At 32.1% G+C, this 27,247-nt stretch overlaps 3 protein-coding genes across 3 annotated transcripts; all 3 read left to right on the plus strand.

Annotated features, from left to right (window-relative positions):
- Window positions 1-3,447: 3,447 nt before the first annotated feature.
- Window positions 3,448-13,048, plus strand: LOC134265982 (uncharacterized). Its single transcript, XM_062748178.1, has 5 exons — window positions 3,448-3,795; window positions 7,252-7,457; window positions 9,540-9,610; window positions 12,659-12,760; window positions 12,892-13,048. The coding sequence occupies exons 1-5, from the start codon at window positions 3,552-3,554 to the stop codon at window positions 13,046-13,048; spliced, it is 780 nt and encodes a 259-aa protein (XP_062604162.1). The 5' UTR covers window positions 3,448-3,551.
- Window positions 13,049-13,551: 503 nt separating this feature from the next.
- Window positions 13,552-14,370, plus strand: LOC134265983 (uncharacterized). The gene is made up of 2 exons (XM_062748179.1): window positions 13,552-14,121; window positions 14,365-14,370. The coding sequence occupies exons 1-2, from the start codon at window positions 13,552-13,554 to the stop codon at window positions 14,368-14,370; spliced, it is 576 nt and encodes a 191-aa protein (XP_062604163.1).
- Window positions 14,371-18,610: 4,240 nt separating this feature from the next.
- LOC134265990 (neurocan core protein-like) lies at window positions 18,611-27,191 on the plus strand. The gene is made up of 4 exons (XM_062748186.1): window positions 18,611-18,958; window positions 19,684-19,763; window positions 23,222-23,303; window positions 26,286-27,191. The coding sequence occupies exons 1-4, from the start codon at window positions 18,625-18,627 to the stop codon at window positions 26,510-26,512; spliced, it is 723 nt and encodes a 240-aa protein (XP_062604170.1). The 5' UTR covers window positions 18,611-18,624; the 3' UTR covers window positions 26,513-27,191.
- Window positions 27,192-27,247: the final 56 nt, after the last annotated feature.

Genomic DNA, 27,247 nt, shown 5'->3' on the forward strand with positions numbered 1-27,247 from the left:
ATAGAATGGTGATGTATACGATATAACCTAGAATATACTATTTGAGAGACAACCAAAGTTTTTAAGCCAGTGCTTTAATTGAATGACCTTGTCAGCAAATACAATTTATCATTGAGTCAAATGCTGACTGACGTTTTTCATACCAATTGTTAGTCCATTATTTATACACTGAATTGACGAAGGATTTTTTCCGTTATTTCCTGATCATGACAAGGAGCACACGGCGGGTGTGACCGGTCGGCAGGGGATGCTCACTCCTCCATGGCACCTGATCCCACCTCTGATGTTTCGGGGGTCCGTGTTTGCTCTGCTCTTATTTTGTATATTGTTTAATGGACGTTGAGATTGAATACTGTTCGTTATTTCCATATCCTTCTTGAAGGAAAATGCGATTACTGTGAAATCAGAAATTTTCGTGGGGGTTTAATTTTTGCTGTTTTCGAGGTATGATGAGACCCACGAATTCATGTCCACCACGAAATGTAAAATGTCACAAACATAAATATTCATTAATTCTTGATCAACGAAATTAAATCCCCACGAACCAAGAGATTTTCTTCAAACCACGAAAATTTAATCCCAAGAAAATTTGTTATTTAACATTATATAGTGTACTAAACTTTAACAACCAATGATAAAAAGTTTGGCAGAGAGTCCCAAGAAAATGTTATTGCTACAAAAAAAAATCGGTGTTTAAAGTATTTGCTTAGTGGTTCACTATGTTGTAAAAATTGTTTTTTCTGCTTTAGTATTTAGATAACAGTGAAAATAGACTGCTTAAAGCACAGTGATGCCAATGCCGAAAGAAGCCATGCATGATTGAGTATTCTTTTATTGAGATCATTTCCTTCATCCCTAGTGTAACATGGTATTCCCATTAAAACATTAATCGATTCAGCAAAATAAAGCAATTATTCAGAAATGTACTGTGTTTTATATTGGTTACAGCCTTTAAAGCTTCTTTTTTTATTACCTCCAAAAGAATCGAACCAATTAACAAACTGCTATTCATTAGAAATTATTATTGAAAACAATTAAAATATTAAAAATGTTGTCTTGTTTACATGTTTGTTGAAATGTGAAATGTTTCAATTCTCTTTCACCACAAATGGATTATTAAAAGGCATCCTTGCTTCTGTTTCATGAATATAAATGATTTGGCTATTATATCAAAGAGATAATATAAATCATTCAAACCGGAAAATGATATGACTATTTTAAAGTTCTAGAATAGACACAAACGGCAATATAAAAAATCAATATTTAAAACATTTCTCATGGTTTGGCTATTAGAACAAATAAGTGCATTGTCCACAACAGAAATGCTTTCCTTTTTTTCAAAAACTCATAAACTACCAGTCGATGAGAAAATAAAGGAAGATTCATGAATAATTTAATTGGACACTGTATCAACCTTGAATTTTGTTGTTATACCAAACAAAACCGAAACAGAAACATTTACACAGTCCCTAAGGTGTGACACTCTTTAAATAAGCTATATCAAGGTATGACACTCTTTAAATAAGTTATATCAAAGATTTTTTTACAGGTATATTACATAGGTACTCAAATAGCATAATTCAAAATTGCAGCGAAAATTAGGAGTCAGTGTGCATCTTTCTGAGCAATTATCTTGACTTTTTTGCACTTGAATTGTAATTCTTGGTTTAGCCACTTTAATCTTTAGGAATTTTTATCAGATGTTATCATGGCAATAAATATAATTATATCATTTTATGGTAAAATAATCTGAATAATATGTATCATTGAACAAATAATGCAAATGCATTGTGTGACCTTTTTGCACTGAAAAGGCATCATATCTGGGGTATCTAAAATCTAACTAGGCAATAACATATTTTCTTGCATCAAAGTTTTTATGTTGAACTGCTTTTTGGTTGAAATTACTGTGTAAGAAAAATTGGGATCAGTGATGTAAAGTGTTATACATTGGTCAAAATATGCAATTTTTGGCCAAAAAACCCTGTGATTTTTTCCTTGCATGACTTCTTTAATATATTTTCATTTCTTGGCTAGTCTTTAAGTGAATGTGTAAAATTTTATTTAAAAATAAACATAGAAACCAATATTTATTCCTAGCATATAATAACGGAAAATTTTCTTAAGGGAAAAATATGTGAGGCTAAAAGTCCAACATATAAGTTGTAAGAGATGTGTAGATTTAAGAATTTTCTCTAAATATCCTTCCACCACAAGAAATATCCCCTATAAATCGTGTTTCTAATGACTTTGTGATGAGTTTTTAAATTGAATATTTTATAAGTTGCGTTGTTTAATTTAAATATGTTATAAAAATTGAACTTTAATGAATAAGTTTTAAGTTAGACGATCTGAATGAACTTTTCTACAAAGCTGAAGAGTGGCATACATTAAAGTGCAAAATTTAAGATATGAATATAGGGGAAATACATATATCTCTCTATAATCTTGGAGATGGTTGAAATAAAAATAGCAGGTAATCTCTCAAGTTAGGTCATCATGAAGGATCTGAGCAGTATATTTGTGGAAAATCTACCAAGATAGAAGAAGAGAGAGAGGGGGAGGGCAAAGAGAAAGAGAGGGAAGGGAGAGACGATCGATATTTAAAAGAAAATATTAGAAAAGAATTGAAGAAGTCTAACAATTTAATCGTATATTTGCCAAATATGTTGAAAGAATTCATGACAGTCAGTTTAATATATATTATTTAGGACCAGCATAAAACATTTCACTGGACATAATTATTCTGTGTGTAGGCTGCATGTAAAAATATGAATCTAAACTTCCACCACAAAATATAGTTCCTCACTAAATTTTTTCAATATAGAATTTAATTACGAGGTTTTATTTGAACATAGTTTAATTAGCATTATAGAATCTAAATGTATCGTAAGAACTAAAACATTATGTAGCCATAGAATATTTCAAATAGACGTCAATACAAAAATCTGCTCAAAAGCTGCTGAGCGAACCTCTTTGACTAATTTTATCGATTTCTGGGGTATTTTCTCACTACAAAAATGCCAGGTCGGGGGGCAATAACTAAAACTCGACATAAGAAAACTATGGTAACCTTTCCCAATACATTAAGGTAAATATACATTTATTGATTTCTTTTTGTAACTAGCTAATATTACTAATATTTTATTCATTATTTAGCATCCTTTTTATTTACCCTAGTGATTAACTCTAGTGTTTCTCTCATATGCATATGTTTTAAATCGTATTTCAGCAATACTATCAGCATCCTCCCAGTCCAAGGGTCCGATTCACTTATCGAGGGTAAACAAAGTGGACTCTTGGCTAGCGAAGTTGCAATATGAGTAGACAATAAAATATTTGTTTTTGATACATATTCTCAGTCACCTCTTGGTAAAACAAAAAGGTTGTATTACGCAGTCCTTTAATGATAAAATTAAAACAAACCGAAACAAAACAGTATTTTTTAAACGTAAAACACAATGTTTAGGAAGAGTACTTATCGTTGCCTACACTGATACCGATTGTTAGTCTCTTTCCTTACCGTGTGGTTTGTAAACTGTAACACAAATATGAACAAGATCGAGTTGATAAAGTTATCTGAATATGACAACCGTCTACCGAGTCTTGAAGAATTCCTTACTGAGTTGGAAAATATGAGCCTGATGGAATGTGGTGCGATTTGCTTGATGAACAAGTTTATGTGTGCAGGAGTTTTCTATAACTCCTTAACCAAATTCTGTAAGCTCCCAAAAGATTACCCAAGCAAACCAAAAGATGACGGTTTTCAGCCTGGTTGGGGGTTCTGGAATATAGGTAAAATTTTACCGGGGTATTTGCAATTGCATTTTTGTTTGTTTGTTTGTTTGTTTGTTTGTTTTGTTTTTTGTTGTTTGTTTTGTTTTTGTTTTTATTTTTTTGTTTTTTTTTGGGGGGGGGGGCTTCTTTTTGCAAAATTCTTTAATGGATTGCTCGACAAAATATGACTGACAGATGCAAAATTCATCTTTGTCTTTAGAAGGTTGACAAGGGAGAATTTTCCTATCTTCTTTCATGGAATTTCTTTGTATTCATAACAAGTTTTGTATGTCAAGGACTAAATAAAAAAAAAATGAATTTGAAGGTAGTGAGCAAAGGTAGAAGAAAATCAACTTTTTAAGGTTAATATTTATTTAAAAAACCATTCAAAGTTTTATTTTAAGTTTGTCGTTCAGCCTTAGAATATTACAACACCATACAATGTGGCTATAATTTATTTTACTGTAAATTTTATTATTTTTATAGGGTAGATATTATGGGTTCAAGACATATTGGTTCGAGGAAATTTAATTTCATGACTGGGGAAAAGAAACATACAACTTTACAGTTGAATTTAAACATTAATTTGTGGATTTCTCTCCATATCACGAAAACAACAAAAATTAATCCTCCCCTCTATAAACTCATGATTTAACAGTTAATGGTGAAAATTATGGATATAAAATTATATATTCAAAAATACAAACTTATTAACTCATGTATGATAGATAAGCAGTAAAACAACAATCGGTAATGTTATTGAACAATAACAAAGCATTTTATTAAAATAATGAATTATTTATATAAAAAAGCATTTTATCAAAGTAATGAATTATTTACTATATTACAATGTGACACTCCGGCTGGCTCTATCATTCAGACCACTGCTATCTTCTGCATCATACAAAAATGTCTTGGCATGACGGAAAGGTAATGTCAGCAGAAATTGGCAAGCGGAAAAATATTTATTACATTTATTTCATATTAGAACACCTTTCTTACTTATTTTGTTTCTTTTAAAAAATTCTTTAAGAAGCAAAAACAAATTATAAACATGTATATTTGAAATTAAAAATGATATCTATTCAGCAGATTATATCAGAACAATTATATCTAATTTAAAAGTTATTAATCTATCAATAATACTCGTATCTTACCTTTTTAAAATTAAATATGTGTTTTGTTTTTACTGTGTGTTGCAATATACACATAGCTTCAATGTGAAAGTAATGGCGCATGTCTTGCTGAGATACATTCCGCCGAGGAGAACTCGTGGATAGCAGAGAAACTCATGGGTCTGTATTTTTATCTAGTTGTTTTTTTTTCTAACATATGAAAGTGGTGAAAGAAATTTAATTCATGCTTTCTGAATTGTTTAAAGTTAGTAATGCACTAATATGAAACAAATCCATTTTCATGATATATGGAGATGAAAACAGTATTTGGGCTCAATACAAACTCCAGAGCAAACACGAACATCTAAAAAAAAACAACAGATGTTGGATAAGGTGCCATTTAGGGGTAAGAATCCGATCACACCCGCCGTGTGCTTCTTTTGCATGATCGGGAAATATCGAAAAAATCCGTAGGAAATAAGTTTATAAATAATGATTTAACAATTTGTATGAAAAATGTCTTATACTCGTACATGATTTCTTGAATGATGATTACGACGCCATAAACTTGCTCATTTTCTGGCATTTTCTTAAAAAGTTTAAGAAGATATTTTCAATATTTTTTTCTTTGAAATGATATAGACCACATGCATTGCTAAATATTTTGAAAAGGTTGATTTTTAAACAGAATTTTTCACAACACATACGAATATGGAAGAGGGCTGTGGAAACTATTTTCTCAAGTAAAATAACATTTTGAGTTTTTTCTGCTTAAAACTAAGTAATTAACCAAAATTTAATGACGCAATACTCAATAATGGTGCCTCTTAATATGAATTATCACACTCAGATACTTACGCAGCACAGTTAAGGTTACAGTAAGGAGGCGGGGCCTAATTTGTACGGGAAATGTTTACTATGACTTCACACAAAATATAAGGTCTTCAAAATACCACAAAATAAAATTATTTGCTATTTCAAACTGCTGGATAGCTGTATACTACATAAAAACCTACTATCACATGCAGTTTTGTCGTTTATCAAATCCCACACAACAGTATATAAAGGATGTATCGATCGCAATGCACTTGTCAATGTGACGTCATCCCACAAAAAATGACGCAGTTTGTACACAGTGAGAGGCTCACATTTTGTACAATAAAATAATGTCTTTTGTTCTCAAATAAAATATTATTTGCAGTTACATAAAAGGCCGTTAACTTGGGTGCGATGTCTATTTTACCATTTGATTTATATTTACTGTCCATATATTCTCCGGACAAGTGATACTGTCATTTGTTTGTATGCAGATTCATTGAAAAGGTAAGAGAAGGGCCAGCGCCCTAATAAATCGATTTATTGCACGGGCGTACCCTCAATGTATCTTGTCAACTTTTTACAGATAAACTCAAGAAGCATTAAGATATTTGAAAAGAGCTGCGAATCTCATGAAATCTTGCAAATAAATCAATTATAACTATATTTAATGTAGTTGACCAGCAAAATATTCAACCTGCCGTCCAAAAAATTTGATTTTAGCAATTAAATAAGGGAATCTGTATAGGTTCGCAGCACTTTTCACAGACTACATATAGTGTTGAAAAGGATTATAAATTAATTAAATTAAGATTTTTATCTTGGTTATGCCCTTGCAATATTGGAATTTAAAGATGACCTCTAAACTGCAAGTATAATTGCTAAAATCGTGTGACCTCTATGTCACGTGACAAGTCTAAATAAAAAATTTAAATGTCCTCAACATGTAGATTTGAACCACATTACGTTTTTTGATATCAGTATAGTCCAAAAAAGAATCGCTCATCCTTATAAAGTATATATTTTTTATCTTAAAAATCGCCGATATTTCCATTTGTAACCTTAACTGTACTGCGTAACTAAAATTTAGCCAATTTCAAATTAATCATTTTGAAAATATTAATTTCTTAGGGCACATTAAAGCTAAAACCGTAAATATGTACCAACTTTTTTCAATCGTTCTATACATTTTTGGTATGCAGTGCTTCTAATGGCTCTGTGGTACTTTTCACAAAAAGTCCTACGACTAAGACAAACTTTTCTTTAACAAGTATATAAGCTACAATAGATCACAAAAATCTTATATTTCTATAATATTACATAAATAATATTTTAGAAAAATTAATATCTTTTTAAAAGCAAAAACAGTGGTCAATTTTTTATCTTAGTCATAATTTTTTTTGATAAGGGGTACCGCTTTCTATAACGTCCCCAAGCAGTAGAATAGTTGCTACATGAATATACATATGTATGTGTAAACGTGCACTATAGATATCGTTCATTTGTAAATCAAAAATTATATTTTTAAAGTTTGTACTTCCAGGAAGCCAAGAGGGGACTGATTCTACTGAACAAATCTGGATTGGTGCAAGCGATGAGGCTATCGAAGGCATCTTCATATGGAGTAAGACGAATTCTACTTTGATGAAATTTTCGAATTGGAAGAAAGCAGAACCAAACGACCTTCACGGCGAGGACTGTCTTACCATTACACCCAAAACAAGAGAGTGGAACGACCGCCATTGTTCAGTTATTTCAGTTTCATTTGCAAGAAAAGGAAATTTTGTGAATAAGCATTCTTCTTCTTTTTTAAAAGGTTTAAATAAAACTTTTATGTTCCGATTGGGATTAACTTTGATTTAAATAAACAAGTTGTAAAATTTAAAAAAAAGATTTAAAAAAAAAAAAGCAAGAAAGAGTAATAAAGGGTAACTGCATATGATATAATTTCTAGTACTCATTTAGAGCTAACAATAACTTTAGTCAGTTTCACTGGAAATTTAAACTTATACTCGAATTTATGGTAGGGAACTATAAAATACCAGATCGTTTTCTTAATATCTGACGTTTCAGATTTTGTCATCTAAATACTAAAAACGTGGGGCCTCTCATGACAATCTTACATAAGCCAAGTATTTCTCAAATTGATGATGAATGTAGACACCGTCTTCTTGGGCCTTCCCAATAAGATAAGAAAATATATTACACAAGTGTACTTAACTACACCCTTTCACAAAACTCTGATAAAAGAACAAGGTTCACTTTGCCTTATTTGGCCCTGTAAATTTCTGAAAAACTGAAACCCCATAGTTTTAGTTAACAATACATTGAATAACACTTAGGCTAGATCTCTGGTGACCGCGTATCTATAAAAAATGACGTAATTTTTTGGCTAGTCAATGCTTTATGACGTCAAGAAATGCGTCAATTTCCTCATATTCTGAAAAAGTCTACAAAAACGGCCAAAGTTTACAGCTATTTTTCGATATATAATATACTTCTGATCTAAAATATGCAACTACTAAATTATAGAAGTGTTTCTGGGGATTAAAAGACAAGTTTTATTTTTTAGATCAGAGATTTATCTGATATTATTTTTCTTCACTGAAAATACTCAATTATACCTGTTTACCTTAAAGCAATATGAGCTGTATCTTCGAAAATTTTATTTTGATGGTAAAATGTGCTATTATAATTAATCTATATGTAATTTAAACCCTTATGACCAACAAGCCCAAAATAAAGTGTTAAAATATTTCAGAAGAAATAATTCTGTACAACCGAACATACAGTTTTATATCACAAATCATTATTGTACAGGACGACAATAATTCAATTTTGCTTCAATTAAACTTATAAAAAATTTTCCATTGTGAATATGAACAACAGAAGTTTATAAATTATTTATTTTTCTGTCATTAAATTAGTTAATCACAAATTTGCAATAAAAATTTCAGATGTCAAACTTGCAGCTCATATTGCTTTAAAATTCAAGAACATTGCAATTTCATAAGGCCAGTTCTCCAAGACCTGGATTTTTTGGAGAAAATTTTTAATAGGAAATGAAAGCAATAAGTCTCTATTTTATTTTATGCTTCAAATGGAAAAGCAAGTTCAAGCAATTAATTGGTATAACTACAGGGCCATTTTATGCATAAGGTGGACCGAGCTTTTTTTAACGAGGTGACCCTAAATATTCAAAGGGAGAGACAAAGTTTTTAAAGCATTGAGGTTTTTTATGGAAAGCGAGATTCGATTTTGTACAGAATTTTAACAACCTTTGATTAAAAGAATTGTCAGAAGCCAAAAAAAGCTATTGAAATTACAGAAAACACTGATAGTTTTAAGCAGAGTGATGCTATTTCCGACAGGAAAACTAATAAGTATTTAACATTCTCAAGTGAGACAACTTCCCATTCCAAGTGTATAGACCAACCTTCCTTTTTATTTCGTTTAGCCAAAAACAACCAATGGATTTGAAAATAACTAATTTGTAATGGTTACAACTTTACTCAGTCATGTCAGTGGTCTTTTTATTAACAAACATTGAGTTTTTATTTCCGGATATCATCGGTTAAGGCGTATCATCATAAGAGAATTTGTGGGCAGTGCAGATAGTCGACATCCAAAAATAACAAGCCAGTGCTAGTATTTACATTCTCTAATTGTCTTTCTTTAAATTTGATAATATTGGTTTTTCCGTTCAGAACATCTGTGTTTACAAATTGTGCTCCTTTATTTGCTGAACTTAACGAACAGTGATCAATTTCAAATTTTCAAAAATCTATAACAAAACAAACATAAGAACGATTTTTATATTTTACGTCCCAGGAAATCGTCAGAACCGTCGCCATTACAAAAACTGGAAATTCGCCGCCTCCACCTGGAGGTGGCATTATCGGGTTGATTTTTGATATTTGCGAACCGAATTAAATGCTGAATTCACAAATTATCAGTAGTATAAAGCCTTTAGTTCTCACCAATATTGTTTGTATTGTTAGTATATCAAATATACAGGCGGGTTAAAATATTTTATCATACCGTCGAGATTTGTCTTCATTTCTTACATTTTAAAATCTTTCAAGATCTGTATGGAAATGTTTTGAAATATTTTCTTTTCGTAGATATTGGTGAGTACTAGCGGCATTGTGCTATTGATAAATTGAAAGTTCGGCATTGAATTCAGTTCGCAAGTATTTAAAATATTGTAGAAGTCAAACAGGCCAAAATCAAATATTTTTTTTTTTTACAAAAGTGTTGTCATTTGCAAAATTACTCCCCCGCAGTCACGCATTTTAACGCATATACCATACCCCGCAATCATGCACTTTAACGCACATTTCGTTTTTGACATTTTCTGCTCTGATTATGCGTAAAGTGTTGATTGTATCATAATGTCCATATCTTTGCTTCTGAATTGCTGTCATGATTTTTCTGGTGAGATAACTGCTCGTTGTCTTCATATGTCATCAATATATTTTCTTTAAAATATCCATTCATCATTAACTATCCAAAGGAATCAAATGCCAAAATATGCAGGAAAAGTTAACACTTCACACAAATAAATGATTTTGCAGCAGAATTATGAAGCTGTCGATTTTGAAGAGACGTAAAAACACATTTCTTTATTTGGGTCCAATTTCTTCATGTCTTCACAAAGACAGATAAAATATTAACACCACTGGAGTTTACAAATGAACAGCAAAATTCTAATCATGACAAGACGGGCGTGACCGGTCGGCAGGGGATGTTCAGTCCTCTGTGGCACCTGATCCTACCGTGATGTTTTAGTAGTCCGTGTAGGATTTGTATAGACATATCCTTTTTTCAAAAATGCCTCGCCCTTGCGAAAATTGTAGCTTATCAAAATCTGAATTTGTACAACAGGTTCTTAATAATTATAAAGTACTTGACGATTGAAAGTTTAGAAAGTACTTGGCGCGATGGAACTTCCCATTTTCCGTCCTTTTAATTACTGCTTTATATTTAATTGGTAGGAAAGCCTTCATAGTAAAACATTCTCTCTTTTTTCAGGGAAAATAACATCTTGCTAACTTGAATGTTTTTGTAAATTAAAAATCTGCATAATTTGTAGTAAAACGATGAATTTATTAACACATTAAACTCTGAAAGGGTACATACAACAATAAACCCTGATATTCAAATTCCCACTACAGGAAGACCCGGACGTATGAACACTTATTTAAACAGGTAGATAATGCAGCAACGTGAATCAGATGACTATGTCGAGATATCTTACAGAGGGAGGACGCCATAACTCTTAAATCAGGTGATGTTTGTTTATTCAATTATTCGAAAAAAAGCATTAAATACGATGTCTTAATTATGCGCCCGGATAGATCAGGGCCGCATATTGTTTTTGTCCTGTCTGTCTGTTTCTGTTATCAACTTTAACCTTCGATATTTTTGAACCATAAGAAATCAATACTTAATATTTGGTATGCTTACTACAATAATTAAGCCCTTTCAAATGCCATCAAGGTCAATGAGTTTGTGACCTTGACCTTGATTTCTATGCTAAAAACCTTTTTTGAACCTTCGTCATAACTTTGAACCATAAGTGATAGAGACACAATATTTAGTATACATACTCCACTAATTAAGTTCTTTCAAATGACACCAAGGTCAATGACCTTGTGACCTTGACTTTGACCTGTGTGGTAGAAAAAGCTTCTTCAAACTTTGTTGCCACCGGGTGCATTTTTTACAAACACATTTGTTTTTAAGTGCTTCAAAAAAATAAGATATTCTAAAAAAAAAAAGAAGTAACTGAATGATACGTATCCCTCCATATTAGAATTGTGTTTTATTCAAACTATTATGCAAACGCCAATCAACAATATGACAAATTAGGGACATCAAGCTTAAGCAGTTATGATACCTGGCATTTTTGATAAACGTTTAACATAAAAAAAAATGCATTGTGGAATTAAAAATTAAAATAACTTTTATATAAACTGTTCACAAAGAAATTTAAGCCAAATTTAACATAAAATAAAAGTAAAAAGTTTTAGAAGGTCAAACATTTAGGTCAATGTCACATGATTGAAATTTTTAGTACATTTTAGAATGTCTTGGACAGATTACTCACATGTATTATTTAGAGAACGAGACGGGTTCTGTATCTATGATACAAAACCTTTCGAGTTCTCTAAATGATTTGTGACACGATCAATCAAAAATAGCTCCGCCCACTTTATAACTTTGCAGCATCCAAACTTCCGCCAGAGTTCTGTAGATGAGGCCCCGACGGGGAGTGCGCATCCGCAGTATATATATTTCCACGGAAAACGTAAAATTCGGTCAGATTAGTTTTGACAATTTAACGGGGTAGACGTAATCGAGTGATTGTCAGTCTTAGTGGATAAGGTGGAGGATTTAACCGTCATTGTTGTGATCTATTAAATTGAAGATGGAGATTTATCATAAATTTATTTCACTGAGGGGTCTTAAAATCCCGGTTTATCTAGATTAACAAAAACAGGATTTACAGAAAATTCTTCGATGGACTTTGATGTCACGGATTTTTATATTCAAATTGAATTGCGACATTAAGAGACGTGTGGCTGTCGTCAGCGAGAAGGATTTTAAAAAATAAAAACACGGAAAAAATGGACTTGAATGATTTTGCACGAGGAGAGTGGATGTTTTCCGTTATTGCGAATTTTCCGTTTCGTTTGGAGCGAAATTACGTACAGAGGATGTTTTCCGTTATTGCGAATTTCCTTTTACTTTGGATCGAAATTACGTGTAGATTCTGTGTGGAATAAGTTTTTAAAAAGTGATTGAGAAATTTTGACATTTTACATTCTCAGGAAAATACCGGGTATTTCTCCAAAATTTATAATAGGAAAACATCAGCATTTACTATTTGTACGTGCTTTTGCTAAATTGAATCAGATTTATTTTTAGACCGTGCTGTATTTTAGATACAGAATAGTTGGCAAATACAATGCTGTATACAGGGCTAATACAGAATGGAAAGTAGCTCCACCCACCACAGTCCCGTTCTGTATTACTAATACAGAACAGTAAACTTCAAAGAAAAACACCGCTATCGTGTCACAATTGAAGAAACTCTATACTCTACATTCTGTAGCTTTAAAGTTAATAAAACCAAGCCAAAAATTCTAATTTTTAATTAACTATATCTATTTTTCAGAGTCATGAGTTTTCGCACGAACCCCTGTAGCAGTGGCCAGGACGTGATGCGATGTGACTTGTGTAAGACCAATGTGGTACAGATGCAATGTGGTACATGTCTTGTCAACCTGTGTAAGGCCTGCGTGGGAGAACACTTTTCTGCTGATCTCTCATAACCTCATGAAATTTTTGATTTCAAAGACAGAAAATCTACTATTTACCCTGAATGTACAATTCATAATAAAGAACAGTGTAAAGTGTACTGTAATTATTGTGATATTCCTGTTTGTACAAAATGCATTGCATCAGGTCAACATCTATGTCATAAATTATTAGAGGACTGGCACAGAGAAATTGACAAACTTGTCATGAAACTTAAAGCTGAAGTTGATGAGATGAAAATCACACAATTACAAACTCTACAGAAACATCTGGATGAAATAAACAAGACAATGTCTGACATCAAAAATGAAATAAATTTAATTGATCTTGCGGTGGAGTCTAATGTCATTTCAAAAATATTTAATTGTACATTTAATTTAATATCTACAGAAACCTTCCACAAAAAATTTTGCCATCTTCATCTAAATTCACATCTAGCATACTCCAAGGAGAAGGGCTAAATGATTTTTTTGGATTTTTGTCATCAAGTTCTGTAACATTAGAAAATGGCTACAACATGAAGAAACAGCTGCTTGATGAACCAGAGACTGTCTCCACCATAGACACTGGGCATAATTACCTTACCAATGTGGCCTGTCTGAGTGATGAAGAAATTTGGACAAGTGGCGATGACAACACCATGAAACTCTTCAGCACCAATCAGGGATCACTGCTCAAGTCAATCACAACCAAATCAGAGAACTGGCCATATGATATAGCAGTGACAAAAAGTGGAGATCTAGTTTATACTGATATCAGTGATAGAACTGTGAACATTTTGAAGAATGAAAAGATAGAGGAAGTGATCAGACTAAGGATTTCGGAACCTTTTGCTGTCTGTAGTACTTCCTCTGGTGACCTCCTGGTTATTACGCACAGTGATGACAAACAACAATCAAAAGTTTCCCGTTACCGTGGCTCCACACAGAAACAAATCATTGAGTTAGATATTTCGAGGAAATATATGTTTTCGGCAATAAAAAGATATCTATTTCCCACAAGACTTACTAACTATATCTGTGAGAACAGGAACCTGGATATCTGTGTGTCTAGCAAAGAAGCTGGGGCAGTAGTGGTGGTCAATCAGGCCGGGAAACTGAGATTCAGGTACACTGGACATACTCCTGCTCCAAAGAACCAACCATTCAGTCCACGAGGAATTACCACAGACAGTCAGAGTCACATCCTTACAGCTGATTATTTTAATGACTGTGTCCACATCATAGACCAGGATGGACATGCAGTTCCTCCGTTACATAGATTATGGATTGAGTAAACCCATGGGACTGTGTACAGACACAAATGACAATCTATATGTTGCACATTTAAGAAATGAACAGGTGAAGAAAATCAAATATCTGCAATGACATCAAACCTTTTGATATACATATGTAATATGGATTTTAACATCCAACGCCCATATAAGATCATCTTTGAAACGCTAGAAACAACTTAAATTTACAATGTTTTATGTGTCTTATTGCATTGATTAAATAATATAACTTTGAAAACTTAAAGTTAATTATCTCTATAACACAAGGGCAAAAATTTCTGTTTGTTTAAATGGGGATAAGTTTTGACGTTGGTATTAACTAAACTTTAGTTATCACATAGACTTACTTTTAATCGATTTGCAAAAGGTGATAACTTTACGCATTGAAATATAATGACTTACTGATGCATCAAGGCATCTTTCAGTTGCGTTATCAACCAAATTATATTTAGCAAATCTTAATTGTTCAATCTAATGATTATCAGTCATATCAAAATAACTGAGGTTTCAAAAATATACTAGGTTCACAAAAAAGTATTACATCTTGAAAAAAATCCATCAAAAGCCTGAGTCAAAAATCCAGTCAGAAACATTGTTTTTTTTATTTTCTAGAATTGTGTAATAATTTAGGTCCATAACAAAAAGAAATAACTTTAGAAGCAATGCTTATTTTGTCAAATTATTCATTTAATTACCGAAAAAAAGGATGACTGTCCTTAGGAACACTGCAAAAGCCCCAAAATAAACTTTCAAAACAGACATGTTTTTTAATTGCAGGTATAAACAACATCTATATATAATGTACAACTTTACATAATTGTAAAAAATAAAGTACATGTATATCTTTACGAATTACGAATCCGTTTCTAGGGCAGGGGTCAGCACAATTTCATTAATCTCCGTACGATAATGAGGACGCCCTTTTTAAACTGACTTTGTACAATTATAATCAGCTCCTGTTCAACAAAACAGAGATTACTTGTAATGGAAACCGAGCAAACATGAGAAACTATTATAGAAACATTTGTTTTATCATTCTTAATATTATAAAGAAATTCATTTTTCGACCTGAAAATACACATGATCCTAGTCAGCGCATGTTTGTCTATTGTTCTCGTTTTATCATAGCTGTATGTTTGCAACGTAACTTTGTGTTAAAAGGATATTAATAAACAAATATGCGCTCATGGTTTAAAAGAGAAAAAATGCTCTCTCTCTCTCTCTCTCTCTCTCTCTCTCTCTCTCTCTCTCTCTCTCTCTCTCTCACGTTGACAGACATTGATTAAAAATATTTTTTACCCACTGGACGAACACTTATTTGTTAATTATTCATCGAAAAAATAAACTTTGTAATGAAGACTTAGATTAATCTAGATGGTAAACTTTTTTGAAATTTCAAAATTTGGTGACTTTTTTTCAATAACTTTCATATAATTGACTGAAAAAGAAATCTCTAGGGCAAAAATACAAAAAATATGGAAAACATGTGATAATTTTGCGCTATTTCAACAAATTCCCATAGGGTCTGATAGTAAAATTTGACATTTTTGAGATGCCCCCCCCCTAAGAAATCGGGGTGGTAAACATGAGATTTTTTAATCTTAAAATCATAAATATAACAGTAAAAATTTACTAACGAAAAATTATCATAATCATATCATAAAAAATTATCGTATCATAATTAGGGTAGAAACAATTAGATTCGGCCTCGTTAAATTGTGAGATGAATTGTGAGGTCTGCCTTCATCATCAAACTGAATGATTTGTTTCTCTATGGAGCCACAGGAACGGACAGCTTCTGCCTCTTTGTTATCATTACTGTGAATGATAATCAGGAAGTCTCCAGAAGAGGTATTACAGACAACATAAAGTTTCCATTTCTGTAGTCTGATCACCTCCTCTATCCATTTATTCTTCAAAATGTTCACAGTTCGATCATTGAAATTAGATTAAAATAGGTCTCCACTTTTTGTCACTGCCATGTCGCATGGTGTGCCCTCTGACTTAGCTTTAAACGACATCATCTCATCAATATTTTGATTTTTTTTTTTGTTGTTCATCAATCATGAAGAGTTTCATGATGCTGTCATTTCCACTTCTCCATATCTCTTCATCACTCACACAGGCTACGTTGTAAAGTGCACCAACGATATCCTGTCTACACCCAGTGTCTATGGTGGTGACGGTCTCTGGTTCATCAAGCAACTGTTTTACTAGTGAAGAGGATACAGCTTCTGGTGATTTCTGTGTTGTCTTCATATGGAATCAGGTGCCATAGAAGAGTTAGCATCCCCTGCTCCCGGTCACACCCGCCGTGTGCTCCTTGTCATGATCGGGAAATAATTGAAAAATCGACGTCAATTCAGTGTATAAATAATGGACTAACAATTAGTATAAAAAACGTCAGTCAGCATTTGACTCAATGAGTGTCACTAGGTCATTGTAAAGGAAAATTACAACTGCTTTTTGATTTTAATGTTTTAGGTAGATCCACCAAACTCCCCACTACTGATGAATACACTTGTCATATTTACCTTATATCGTTCAAGTAACCTTATGTATTCCTCTTCGTATTTTGGTGGATCCACCAAATATTTGTAAAAGTATCATCTTTATATCAAGTAAGTAAGAATTCCAACAGATTGCTTTTACAAATCTAAGCTGAATTGTCTACTGGAATTTTTGGTAGAATCACCACATATTCATGAAGATATTTGAGTTGTTTTGTTGGTAATTTCACCAATTCATTGAATAAATTGTAGAATTATGTATGGTCAATTTGACTCTTTTTTTTCTTGGTGGAACCACCAAGATCAATCTTTATTTGAAGATATTTGATAATTTAAATTGGTGGATTTACCAAACTTTTGACTGTTGATATGGAATATCGGTACAATATTGATTTGTTTTAACATAAAAATTGGTGATTACACCATTTCGTAACCTATTTACGCTGGAAAATGAATTTTTAAAAAATGTCGATTTCTGAAATCGGATAGTCTTCATTTTTCATTTTGAATTAAGAAAGAGGACACGAATAGAAAATCCTCTTTCTCAATGGAAACAGTTAACTACTAGTATGTCTGGTCATCTTCAAAACAAAATTGTTTGTAGGTGTGAATGGGTAAACGAAAGTAGTCTTGTATGAAATTTTCTGCAAGTAAAGGGGTACAGAAAAAAAGTGGATTAATGATGGAGCCAGAGTAGCGGACAACTTTTGATTGTTCGTTATCACCACTGAACACAATAACCAGGGGGTCACGAAAGCAGGTACTACAGTCATCTTAGGTATTAAAATCACTTTCTATTCGCAAAAAATTTATTTTAGCGTAATTATGCAATTTTTTCAAGGAATTTCACTATATATTTAATCATAATGTATTTGCCAAAGACGATGAAATAATTTATGGCAGTTAATTTAATGTACGATTTAATGTATAATTTAAGAACATTATGTAGCTATAGAACATTTTAAATAGAGGTAAAGACAAAAATCTGCTAAAAAGCTGAGGAGCGAGCCTCTTTAACTGAATTTAATTTTCTCGATTGGAGGGGAGAGGTATTTTCTTACTACAAAAATGCCTAGTAAAGGGGGCAATGGTAATGGGGGCAATGGTAATGGTAATCTTCCTATATATATATATATATATATATATATATATATATATATATATATATATATATATATATATATATATATATATATATATATATATATATATAGGGGAACAGATTCCGAGACAGATTCCGAAGGTCGAGAGTTCAACCCCGGGCTGGGACGGAAGTGGGTATCCATGTAAGAGTGAATTTCTTTGTGCTTTCTATATTGATATTTCTTCACTTAGGGCAGTTATGTTAGTTTAAGAGTTGTTGTAAAACGTGCTTTATATATATATATATATATATATATATATATATATATATATATATATATATATATATATATATATATATTGATTTCTTTTTGTAACTAGCTAATATGACTAATATTGTATTCACTAATTAGCATCCTTTTTATTTACCTTAGTGATTAACTCTAGTGTTTCTGTCATATGCATATGTTTTAAATCGTATTTCACCAATACTATCAGCATCCTCCCAGCCCAAGGGTCCGATTCATTTAAATAATCATCGAGGGTAAACAAAGTGGACTCTTGGCTAGCGAAGTTGCAATATCGGTAGAAGATAATTTATTTGTTTTTGATGCATATTTAAAGTCATTTCCCCGTAAAACAAATGGGTCGTATTAAGTTGTCCTTTAATGCTGAAAGTAAAAGAAGCCGAAGGATGCGGGATTTTTTTTTAACATAAAGCACAATGTTAAAGAAGACTTACTATCGTTGCAAACCTTTAGTCCGATTGTTAGTCTCTTTTCTTACCCTGTGGTTTGTAAAGTGTAACACAAATATAAACAAGATCGAGCTGATCAAGTTATCTGAATATGATAAACGTCTACCGAGTCTTGAAGATTTCCTTACTGAGTTGGAGAATGTGAGCATAATTGAATGTGGTGCGATTTGCTTAATGAACAAGTTTGTATGTGTAGGAGTTTTCTACAACGCCTTAACCAAATTCTGTAAGCTACCAAACGATTACCCAAACAAAACAATGGATTACGGTGTTCAGCCTGGTTGGGGGTTCTGGAATACAGGTAAATTTTAATTGAAAATTGCTTTGTGTTTGTTTGAGGTTTTTTGGCTTCTTTTTGCAAAATCCTTTAATAGACTGCTGGACAAAATATGACCGACATATACAAAATTAATCTTTATTTTTAGACGATTGACAAGGGAGAATTTTCTTAACCTCTTTAAAGGAATTTCTCTGTATTCATAGCAAGTTTTGTATGAATGTAAAAGAACTAGATTGAAAAAAAAAATGAATTTTAAGATAGTGAGCAAAAGTAGAAGAAATCCAACTACAGTATACTGGGTATTATGAAAGAACCATTTAAAGATTTCTTTTAATTTTGCGATTCGGCCTTAAAATATGACAACACCAATGTGGCTATAAAGAATTTTGATTATGATTTTAATGTAAAATTTATTACTTTTGTGGGGTCAATTTTCTGTGGTTCGAGAAATATTGGTTCGAGAAAATTTAATTTCGTGGCGGGGGAAAAGAAACAATTGTACAATTGAATTTAAGCAATAATTTGTAGCCTTCTCCCCACATCACAAAAACAACGAAAATTGACCCTAATTATAAACTTATTACGTCATAAATGATAAAAAAGCAATAAAACAAATATGAACAATAACAGTAACAAAGCATTTTATATATATAAAAAAAAAATAGTGAATCATTTATAAGAAGAAAAAAAAAATAGGGGGGTGGGGGTGGATTTTTATTATAATAATGAATCCTGTACTATTTTAGAATGTAACTCCGGCTGGCTGTATCATTCAGACCACTGCTATCTTCTGAATCATACACAAAAGTCTTGGCATGACGCAAAGGTAATGTGAGCAGAAACTGGCAAGCGGATATTTTATTCATTTTACATTAAAAAGCCTTTCTTATTTTATTTTTTTAAACATTTCTTTAAGAAGCAAAACCAAATTATAAACATGTATTTGACAAATATATAAAAATATATACATTTTTGAATTATTTACATTCCACAGACTATATATGTCAACTGATTTATTCTGATCTTAAAATTATAATCGATCAATTAGGCTAACAAATGTTAATTCAACGTTTAACGTCACTGCGCGCATAGGTTTTATTTTTCAAGCAAAGTTCATAGCCAGAATAAACTCATAGGTTAAATTGTAACAAAAACGGGGGCCAAAATATAATAGAAACCATATATAGTTCTTTACACTAAAAAACAAATTTGTAATATTTTAAAAAGTTTGTATTCAAGTTTGCTCTAGCTCTAAGCTACAGAAAATTGCATTTAATAGGAAATAACAATAATTGGACCCATTAAGAGGATAATTTGAGATGTGACTATCATTTTTAAGAAGTCTTCTTGAAAAGGCCATGGAAAGTCCAATTTTTGATTTCTCTACACCAGAATATAGGCTCGGATCTGTGATTATGGATATTGCAAACAATCCGTCTTTTCCTTAAACTTCAATATGCCAAAAAAGGAATTGACGCGGTTAATATAAGTAATATTCTTAATCACAAAGGGTCCAGTCTTGTATTCCACCATATTTCAAGTTAAAGACTAAACCTTGTATTTCCTACAAATATTCATCGACCATTGCTTCCAAACTTTTCAATTACAAAAAAACTTTACATGGCCTGGATACCGAGTATCTGAAACATAATCCTCCATCGTGTTCATGTTCTTCTTCGCCCTATAACTATAGTCCTGCTGGACACGTTATTACAGGTGACGTAAATATAGTTAATAATGAGGACCTTAGATCACTTATTTTAAATGGTCCTAAATGTAGGGAACCCGGATCCTTCAACTGGCGTCGGAATTTTATAAATATTATGGATTCTGTTGAAAATTACGCCAGACGATGGGCCAGATATGAAAAAGAAGACGTTGACACCTTGTCAGAATGGATTACATGTAAATGTATCAGATCCATGTTAAAGTCGCGTATGAAAAGATTGAGGGGCAATATGAAAACCATCTATCCTTCTGTGTTCAATAATCCAAAAGTGAAAAAAGAATTAGATAGATTACATGATCAGTACGTACTGGTCCCTGCCGACAAAGCAGGTAACAACATTGTCTTCGTTTGTAAGACTCATTATATAAATTGTATTTTAGAAGAACTTGGATTTAATTCTACAAGTGGTAATCTTGCATATACTCATACTTCCCTCTCTAATTCAAAATCATATGTCAGTTTTAAATATTTCTAATATTCCACAGAGTCAAAATGAATTTGAACTACCCTATATATTTTGGATTCCGAAACTTCATAAGAATTCTTAGAAACAAAGATACATAGCGGGTTCCAGTAAATGTTCAACAAAGCATCTTTCGTTACTCCTCATTAATTAAGATAGTGACAGTAGTGAAGGAAAAACTTCAAGAGTACTGTGCAACAATATATTCAAGGAGTGGTGTGAATTAGATGTGGATACTTAAAAATTCCAGAGAACTTTTGGACAATTTGAAATCACAGGATTTTACCAAAATCAACAGCTTAAAGACTTACGACTTTTCAACTTTATACACAACCATTCCCCACGATAAATTAAAGTCCAGGCTTTTTTATATCATTGACAGCTGCTTTCTCAATAAAAATGGAGCATGTAAATTTACTTATTAGTCATAGGTCATCTTCAAAATTATTTTAAGGTCAAGATCTAGTAAATAACTTTAAACCATTTTTTGGGTGCTAGATCCATTATGACGTCATAATCAATTTCAACTTTCCTTTTCCCGTACTTCACGGCTTTAGCAGAATTATGTAGAAAGTAGGGTATTTTCATGACATTCAATTTGAAATCATATCAACAGTAAACTGGATACCTATATTAAATTTGATATTGATTTAAAGAAGAGGCCATGAACATACTAATTACCGTTTTCTGAGAGACTGTAGGCAATCTGGATACATTTCCTTTGTCAAATATGGAAAAAACTTCCATATTCATGACTGGTTTTCTTAATTTTCCATTGAAAATGACAGCTTAAAATACAGTTTTTCATCTTGTTTAACTGCAAATTGTGCCCCGAAACACCTTATTTGACCAAGCTAAAGTTGTAAAGCATCAATAAGGGAATTTATTCCTCAAGTTTGATAAATCTGTAGGCACCTTTCATTTACTAGATTTTGACCTTAATTGTTAAAACACATTCTGATTGCACACACAAGTACTCAGAATTTGACATCAAAGAGATGCCTGAGTTTCTGATTGACAATATCTATCTTATTGGAGACCAGGTATTCCAACAATCGATTGGGATTCCCATGGGTACCAATTGAGCCCCGCTATTTGCAGACCTAGTTTTATATTCATATGAAGTAGAATTTGTGCAAAATCTTATGCGTGAAAAGGAAAACACTCGTTGTGGCCTTCAACTCGACATTTAGATATATTGACGACGTATTGTCAATTAACACTGGTAATTTCCATTCCTACATCGATACGATATATCCTGACACCACAGAGTCTGGCACATCTGTTTCATACTTGGAAATTTTACTTGAAAAGACGTAAATGGTAATCTAAGAACCAAGCTATATGATAAACGTGATGGATTTAACTTTTCTATCGTCAACTTCCTTTACACCTTCATCACCTGCATACGGAGTATATATATCTCTGTTGATTCGATACGCAAAAGCATGCTCTACCTGTGAACAATTTCTTAAACGAGGTAAATTATTGACAAGCAAGTTGATGAAACAAGAATATCAGCAGCCTCGTTTAAAGTCATCATTTCGTAAGTTCTACGGTCGATACAATGACCTCGTCAGCAAATACAATTTATCATTGAGTCAAATGCTGACTGACGTTTATCATACTTATTGTTAGTCCATTGTTTATACACTGAATTGACAACGGATTTTTCCGTTATTTCCCGATCATGACAAGGAGCACACGGCGGGTGTGACCGTCAGCAAGGGATGCTCACTCCTCCATGGCACCTGATCCCACCTCTGATGTTTCGGAGGTCCGTGTTTGCTCTGCTCGTGTTTTGTATTGTTTTATGGACTTTGATATTGAATACTGTACGTTATCTCCATATCCTTCTTTCACTGAACAATAAGTTGCACAATTACATGTATTTACAGCATTTTGAATTATGTAATTCAGTAAATACTAATTTGTCTGAAATTTTTGTTTCTTTAAGTTTTCCTTCCTCCTCATAGGTTTTGAAGTTTTTAGGTGGCGTTAAACGTATAATTAATTTCAGCCAGATTATTATCTCATCTTTTCAATTAAAGATTTGTTTTTGTTTTTACTTTATTTTGCAATAAATACATAGCTTCAATGTGAAAGTAATGGCGCATTCCTAGCTGATATCAATTCCGCCGAGGAGAACTCTTGGATTACAGAGAAACTCATCGGTCAGTATTTTTATCTTGCTTGTAACATTGGATGAATTTAAGGGTTTTTGATTTAATTGAAAAGAATTATTAAACAGATATTAAGGAAATATCATAATTCTTAAAATGAGCTTAATGTGCCTAGTTTTGCGCCTGGATCGATAGATCAGATCGTATATTGTTTTTCTCCTGTCTGTCTGTTTGTCTGTCTATTTGACTATCTGTCTGTTGTCAACTTTAACCTTCGCCATAACTTTTGAACCGTGAAAGAAAGAGACTTCTTAGGTATGCATATTCCACTAATTAAGCTCCTTCAAATGACACCAAGACCAATGACCTTTTGATCATGACTGTGACCTACATGCTAAAAATAGCTTTTTCGAACTATGTTGCCGCCGGGCGCATAGTGTATTGCCTTCATTCAATGGATGTGTATTCTGATTTTTTTTTGTCCCTATATTTAATACTTCGAATTTCGAGAAAAAAATCGGTGTATAACGAAAAAAAAATCAAACTGTTAATGAGCTGATGTCGTTTAATATACATTCCATGAAAATGTACTTCTTACTCTACATCTCAATATACATGTGGTTGATATAATTTTTTTTCCTTCGCGGAAAAAAACATCATTAGTTTACAATGCATAGACAAGTGCTAAAATTTGTAGAAATTAATATTGAGAAAACTTCTGGTAAGGTTAATTTCAAACGAATAAAGAAGTGTGATAAGTAATGATGTTACGATGTCGGTGACGTTATGTGACGTTAAATAGCATTAGCTGGTAAGCATTGTATAGATTTTGATAATATAAAAATAAATTTTTGTATCAAAATATTCAGAAGGAATAGCTCTTTCAGAAACCGTAAAAAAAAACAATTTTGGGAGATTTTGTCACGAAGGTCCCTTTTCGCTTGATGCATCTCGTATATACCGGTATAAAAACGTCATGTGTGTCTCGAATGCTATTTGTGTCTTAAACTTTGCGCATTATAGGATATTTTCTTTAAAAATTGCAGAAAATATAAATTTTCAGTGAAATTTTCTTTAATATGATATAGACCAAATGCATCGCTGATAAAGATTTTGAAACGTGTGATTTTTAAAGAATTTACGTGGCACATGCGAATATTGAAGAGGGTGACGGCTGTTGAGACTAATTTCTCAAGAAAATAAGAAATGATTCATTTTAAGGCTTTTTCTGCTTAAATTCTAGTAATAAACCAACTTTGATGATGTCATATTACATAATGGTGCTCTGCCTTGTGAATTATCACAATCGGATACTTAACTCATATTTAGCCAATTTCAAAACTTTTGAAAATACAAAATTTTAGGGTTCACTAAACCCAAAACCGTATAAATCTTTCGACCGTTCTATTTTTAGTATAAATAGCTGTAGCTTATGGAATGCCATATACGACAGCCAACTGCTTACTGCCAACTGCTAACTGCTTACTGCCAACTGTCAGCTGCTTACTGCCAACTGCCACACATATTTGAATAAATTTTCATATTTATTTGATATATTCATGTGTATTTTCAAAAAACAGACGCGGATCCAGGATTTTTTTTTCCAAGAGGGACACACGGGTAGAAAAAACACCAACCCAGAAATTTCTTGACAAGAAAAAATGTTAACTCAGTTAAATTCCTAAATGTGAAAAATTATTTTGGCAGGGGGGGGGGGGGGGTTCTCATGTTTTAAGTCTATGAGATTTTTCAATTAAATACGGATCCGCGTTTTAGGGGGGGGGGGGGGGGTCCCTTTTAATTTATGCATTATATAAAATTCAGTTGGTTTAGTTTGTACATTTAATACCTTTACAAATTTCAAAGGGATGGTCCGGAACACCCCCCCCCCCTCTGTACATATAAAACATAACTTATTTTGTAAAACAAAAAGAGATATAAATCTTTGAGAAAAATGTTCAAAGGTTCAAAATTAACGGGAAATTGAAAATTATTTTTAAAATAACTCCCCTGTGAATCAACAACAAATCCCTTTTTTCAGTTTTTATCCTTTCAAAAGATTTTGTTGTCTCATGTGGGGGGGGGGGGTAAAAACAGGAAAATAGTCATTTTATAAGATAACAAATAAAAAATAATATACTTTATCAATCTCATATGTTGAATTTTACATTGACAAAAACATTCAATGAGATTAAGGAGTCATTTATCCATTTTCAATAGTATTTGAAGATCTGATGATATGTTCAGTCTGATTTCAATTGATAAAATCTACCCCTTATTAAAGGAGTTATACATAAGAGCAATTAACTTTTTGTCAATGGTTTTTAGAATAAGTACTTAAAACTGACTTTGGACCCCCCCCCCCCCCGAAAACGCGGAAAAGTCATAGATATGAAGATATGGAGTTTACGTTATTTTTCTTGTCAAGAAATTTCTGAGTTCGATTTATTTTTACTGAGGTGGATCACTCCTGGAAAAAATCCTGGATCCATGTTTTTTTTTAATTTTGATTTTTTTGACAATTCTCATAGATATCAACGAAATTATGAAAATTTATTCAATTATACGTGGCAGTTGGCAGTAAGCATCTGACAGTTTGCAGTAAGCAGTAAGCAGTTGGCAGTAAGCAGTTGGTTGTCGTATATATATATGGCATTCCATAGTAGCTCTCTTTTTTTTTTTTTTTTTTTTTTTTTTTTTTTTTTTTTTTTTTTTTTTTTTTTTTTTTTACAAAAAATCGTACGACTAAGACAATTTTTGTTACAGTTAACTGAGCTGTAGTACATCACAAAAATATTATTTTTCTATAACATTGCAATTGCAAATAATATTTTAGAACAATAAATATCTTTTTTTTAACAGAAAAAATTATAAAGTCGTCAATTATTATCGTAGTCGTAAGATTTTTTGTAAAAAAAGGGATGCTGCCTTCCATCATTTTTCCGAACCGTATGTACCAATATAATGTGCACATTATAGAAATCTTATATTTGTAATTCAAATATTGTTTTTTTAAAAAAATATTACTTCCAGGGTCTAACTCTACTGACCAAACGTGGATTGGTGCAAGCGATGAGGCTATCGAAGGCATCTTCATATGGAGTAAGACAAACTCTACTTTGAAATTTTCGAATTGGAGGGAGGGCGAAAAAAACGACTTTAAGGGAGAGGATTGTCTTTCCATTACCCACAACACAGGAAAGTGGAACGACCGCCATTGTTCAATTCATCTCAGTTTCATTTGCAAGAAAATAACATAATCTAAGCTTTCAAAGTTTTTGCCAATAAACTTTTTTGTAAGCGTTCTTTTTTTTTTTTTTAAGTTTAAGGGAGAGGACTGGGTTTTCTTGTGTGAAAACTACATAAGAGAAACTCTTAAATTTTATACCATATGCAACTTGCATTGACTTCAGTGTACATGCCAAGTTTCCATGTTTTTATGGAGGACTACAAAAAAAGGGCAGATATAAAGGAGTTCTTTTATAACGTGTTTAAGACCCCTTGAATTATCATAACGTCAAAAGCACGAAAAGAAATATCAAATGGATCAGGACTTGTTTTTCGTTTTTATACATAATAGAAAGTACGGCAATGAGTCAATGACACACATGCATTTTTGCTCTTAACGTTTGGTGCCACAAAATTTGGATTTGAAAAATATCGTTAATCATTAATCATAGTTTACAACTGGTAAACTATGTTTTACAATTGATATACCTAGTTAATCAACTGTTAAGCTTTATCATGTTTATTTTTTTCTTGTGAATTTGACGTGTCATATGTAGACGATGATATGAAAAAAGACAATCTTGCATTAGATAATTCTCTCTTTTCTGGCATTATAAATTTTTGTTATTTGCTTGATTATGATAAAAGAACTTATGGTTTTTAACTCACTATGCATCAGTCTCTTAATAGCATTTAATTAATAAATATTTCATGTATATTATTACATGTACTCAAATTGCCTTCTCTAGTATGGAGAAAAAAATGTG

This window comes from Saccostrea cucullata, unplaced genomic scaffold (assembly GCF_032062105.1).
Source record: "Saccostrea cucullata isolate Sc308-1 unplaced genomic scaffold, CSIRO_AGI_Scuc_v1 ctg377, whole genome shotgun sequence".
Lineage (NCBI taxonomy): Eukaryota > Metazoa > Mollusca > Bivalvia > Ostreida > Ostreidae > Saccostrea > Saccostrea cuccullata.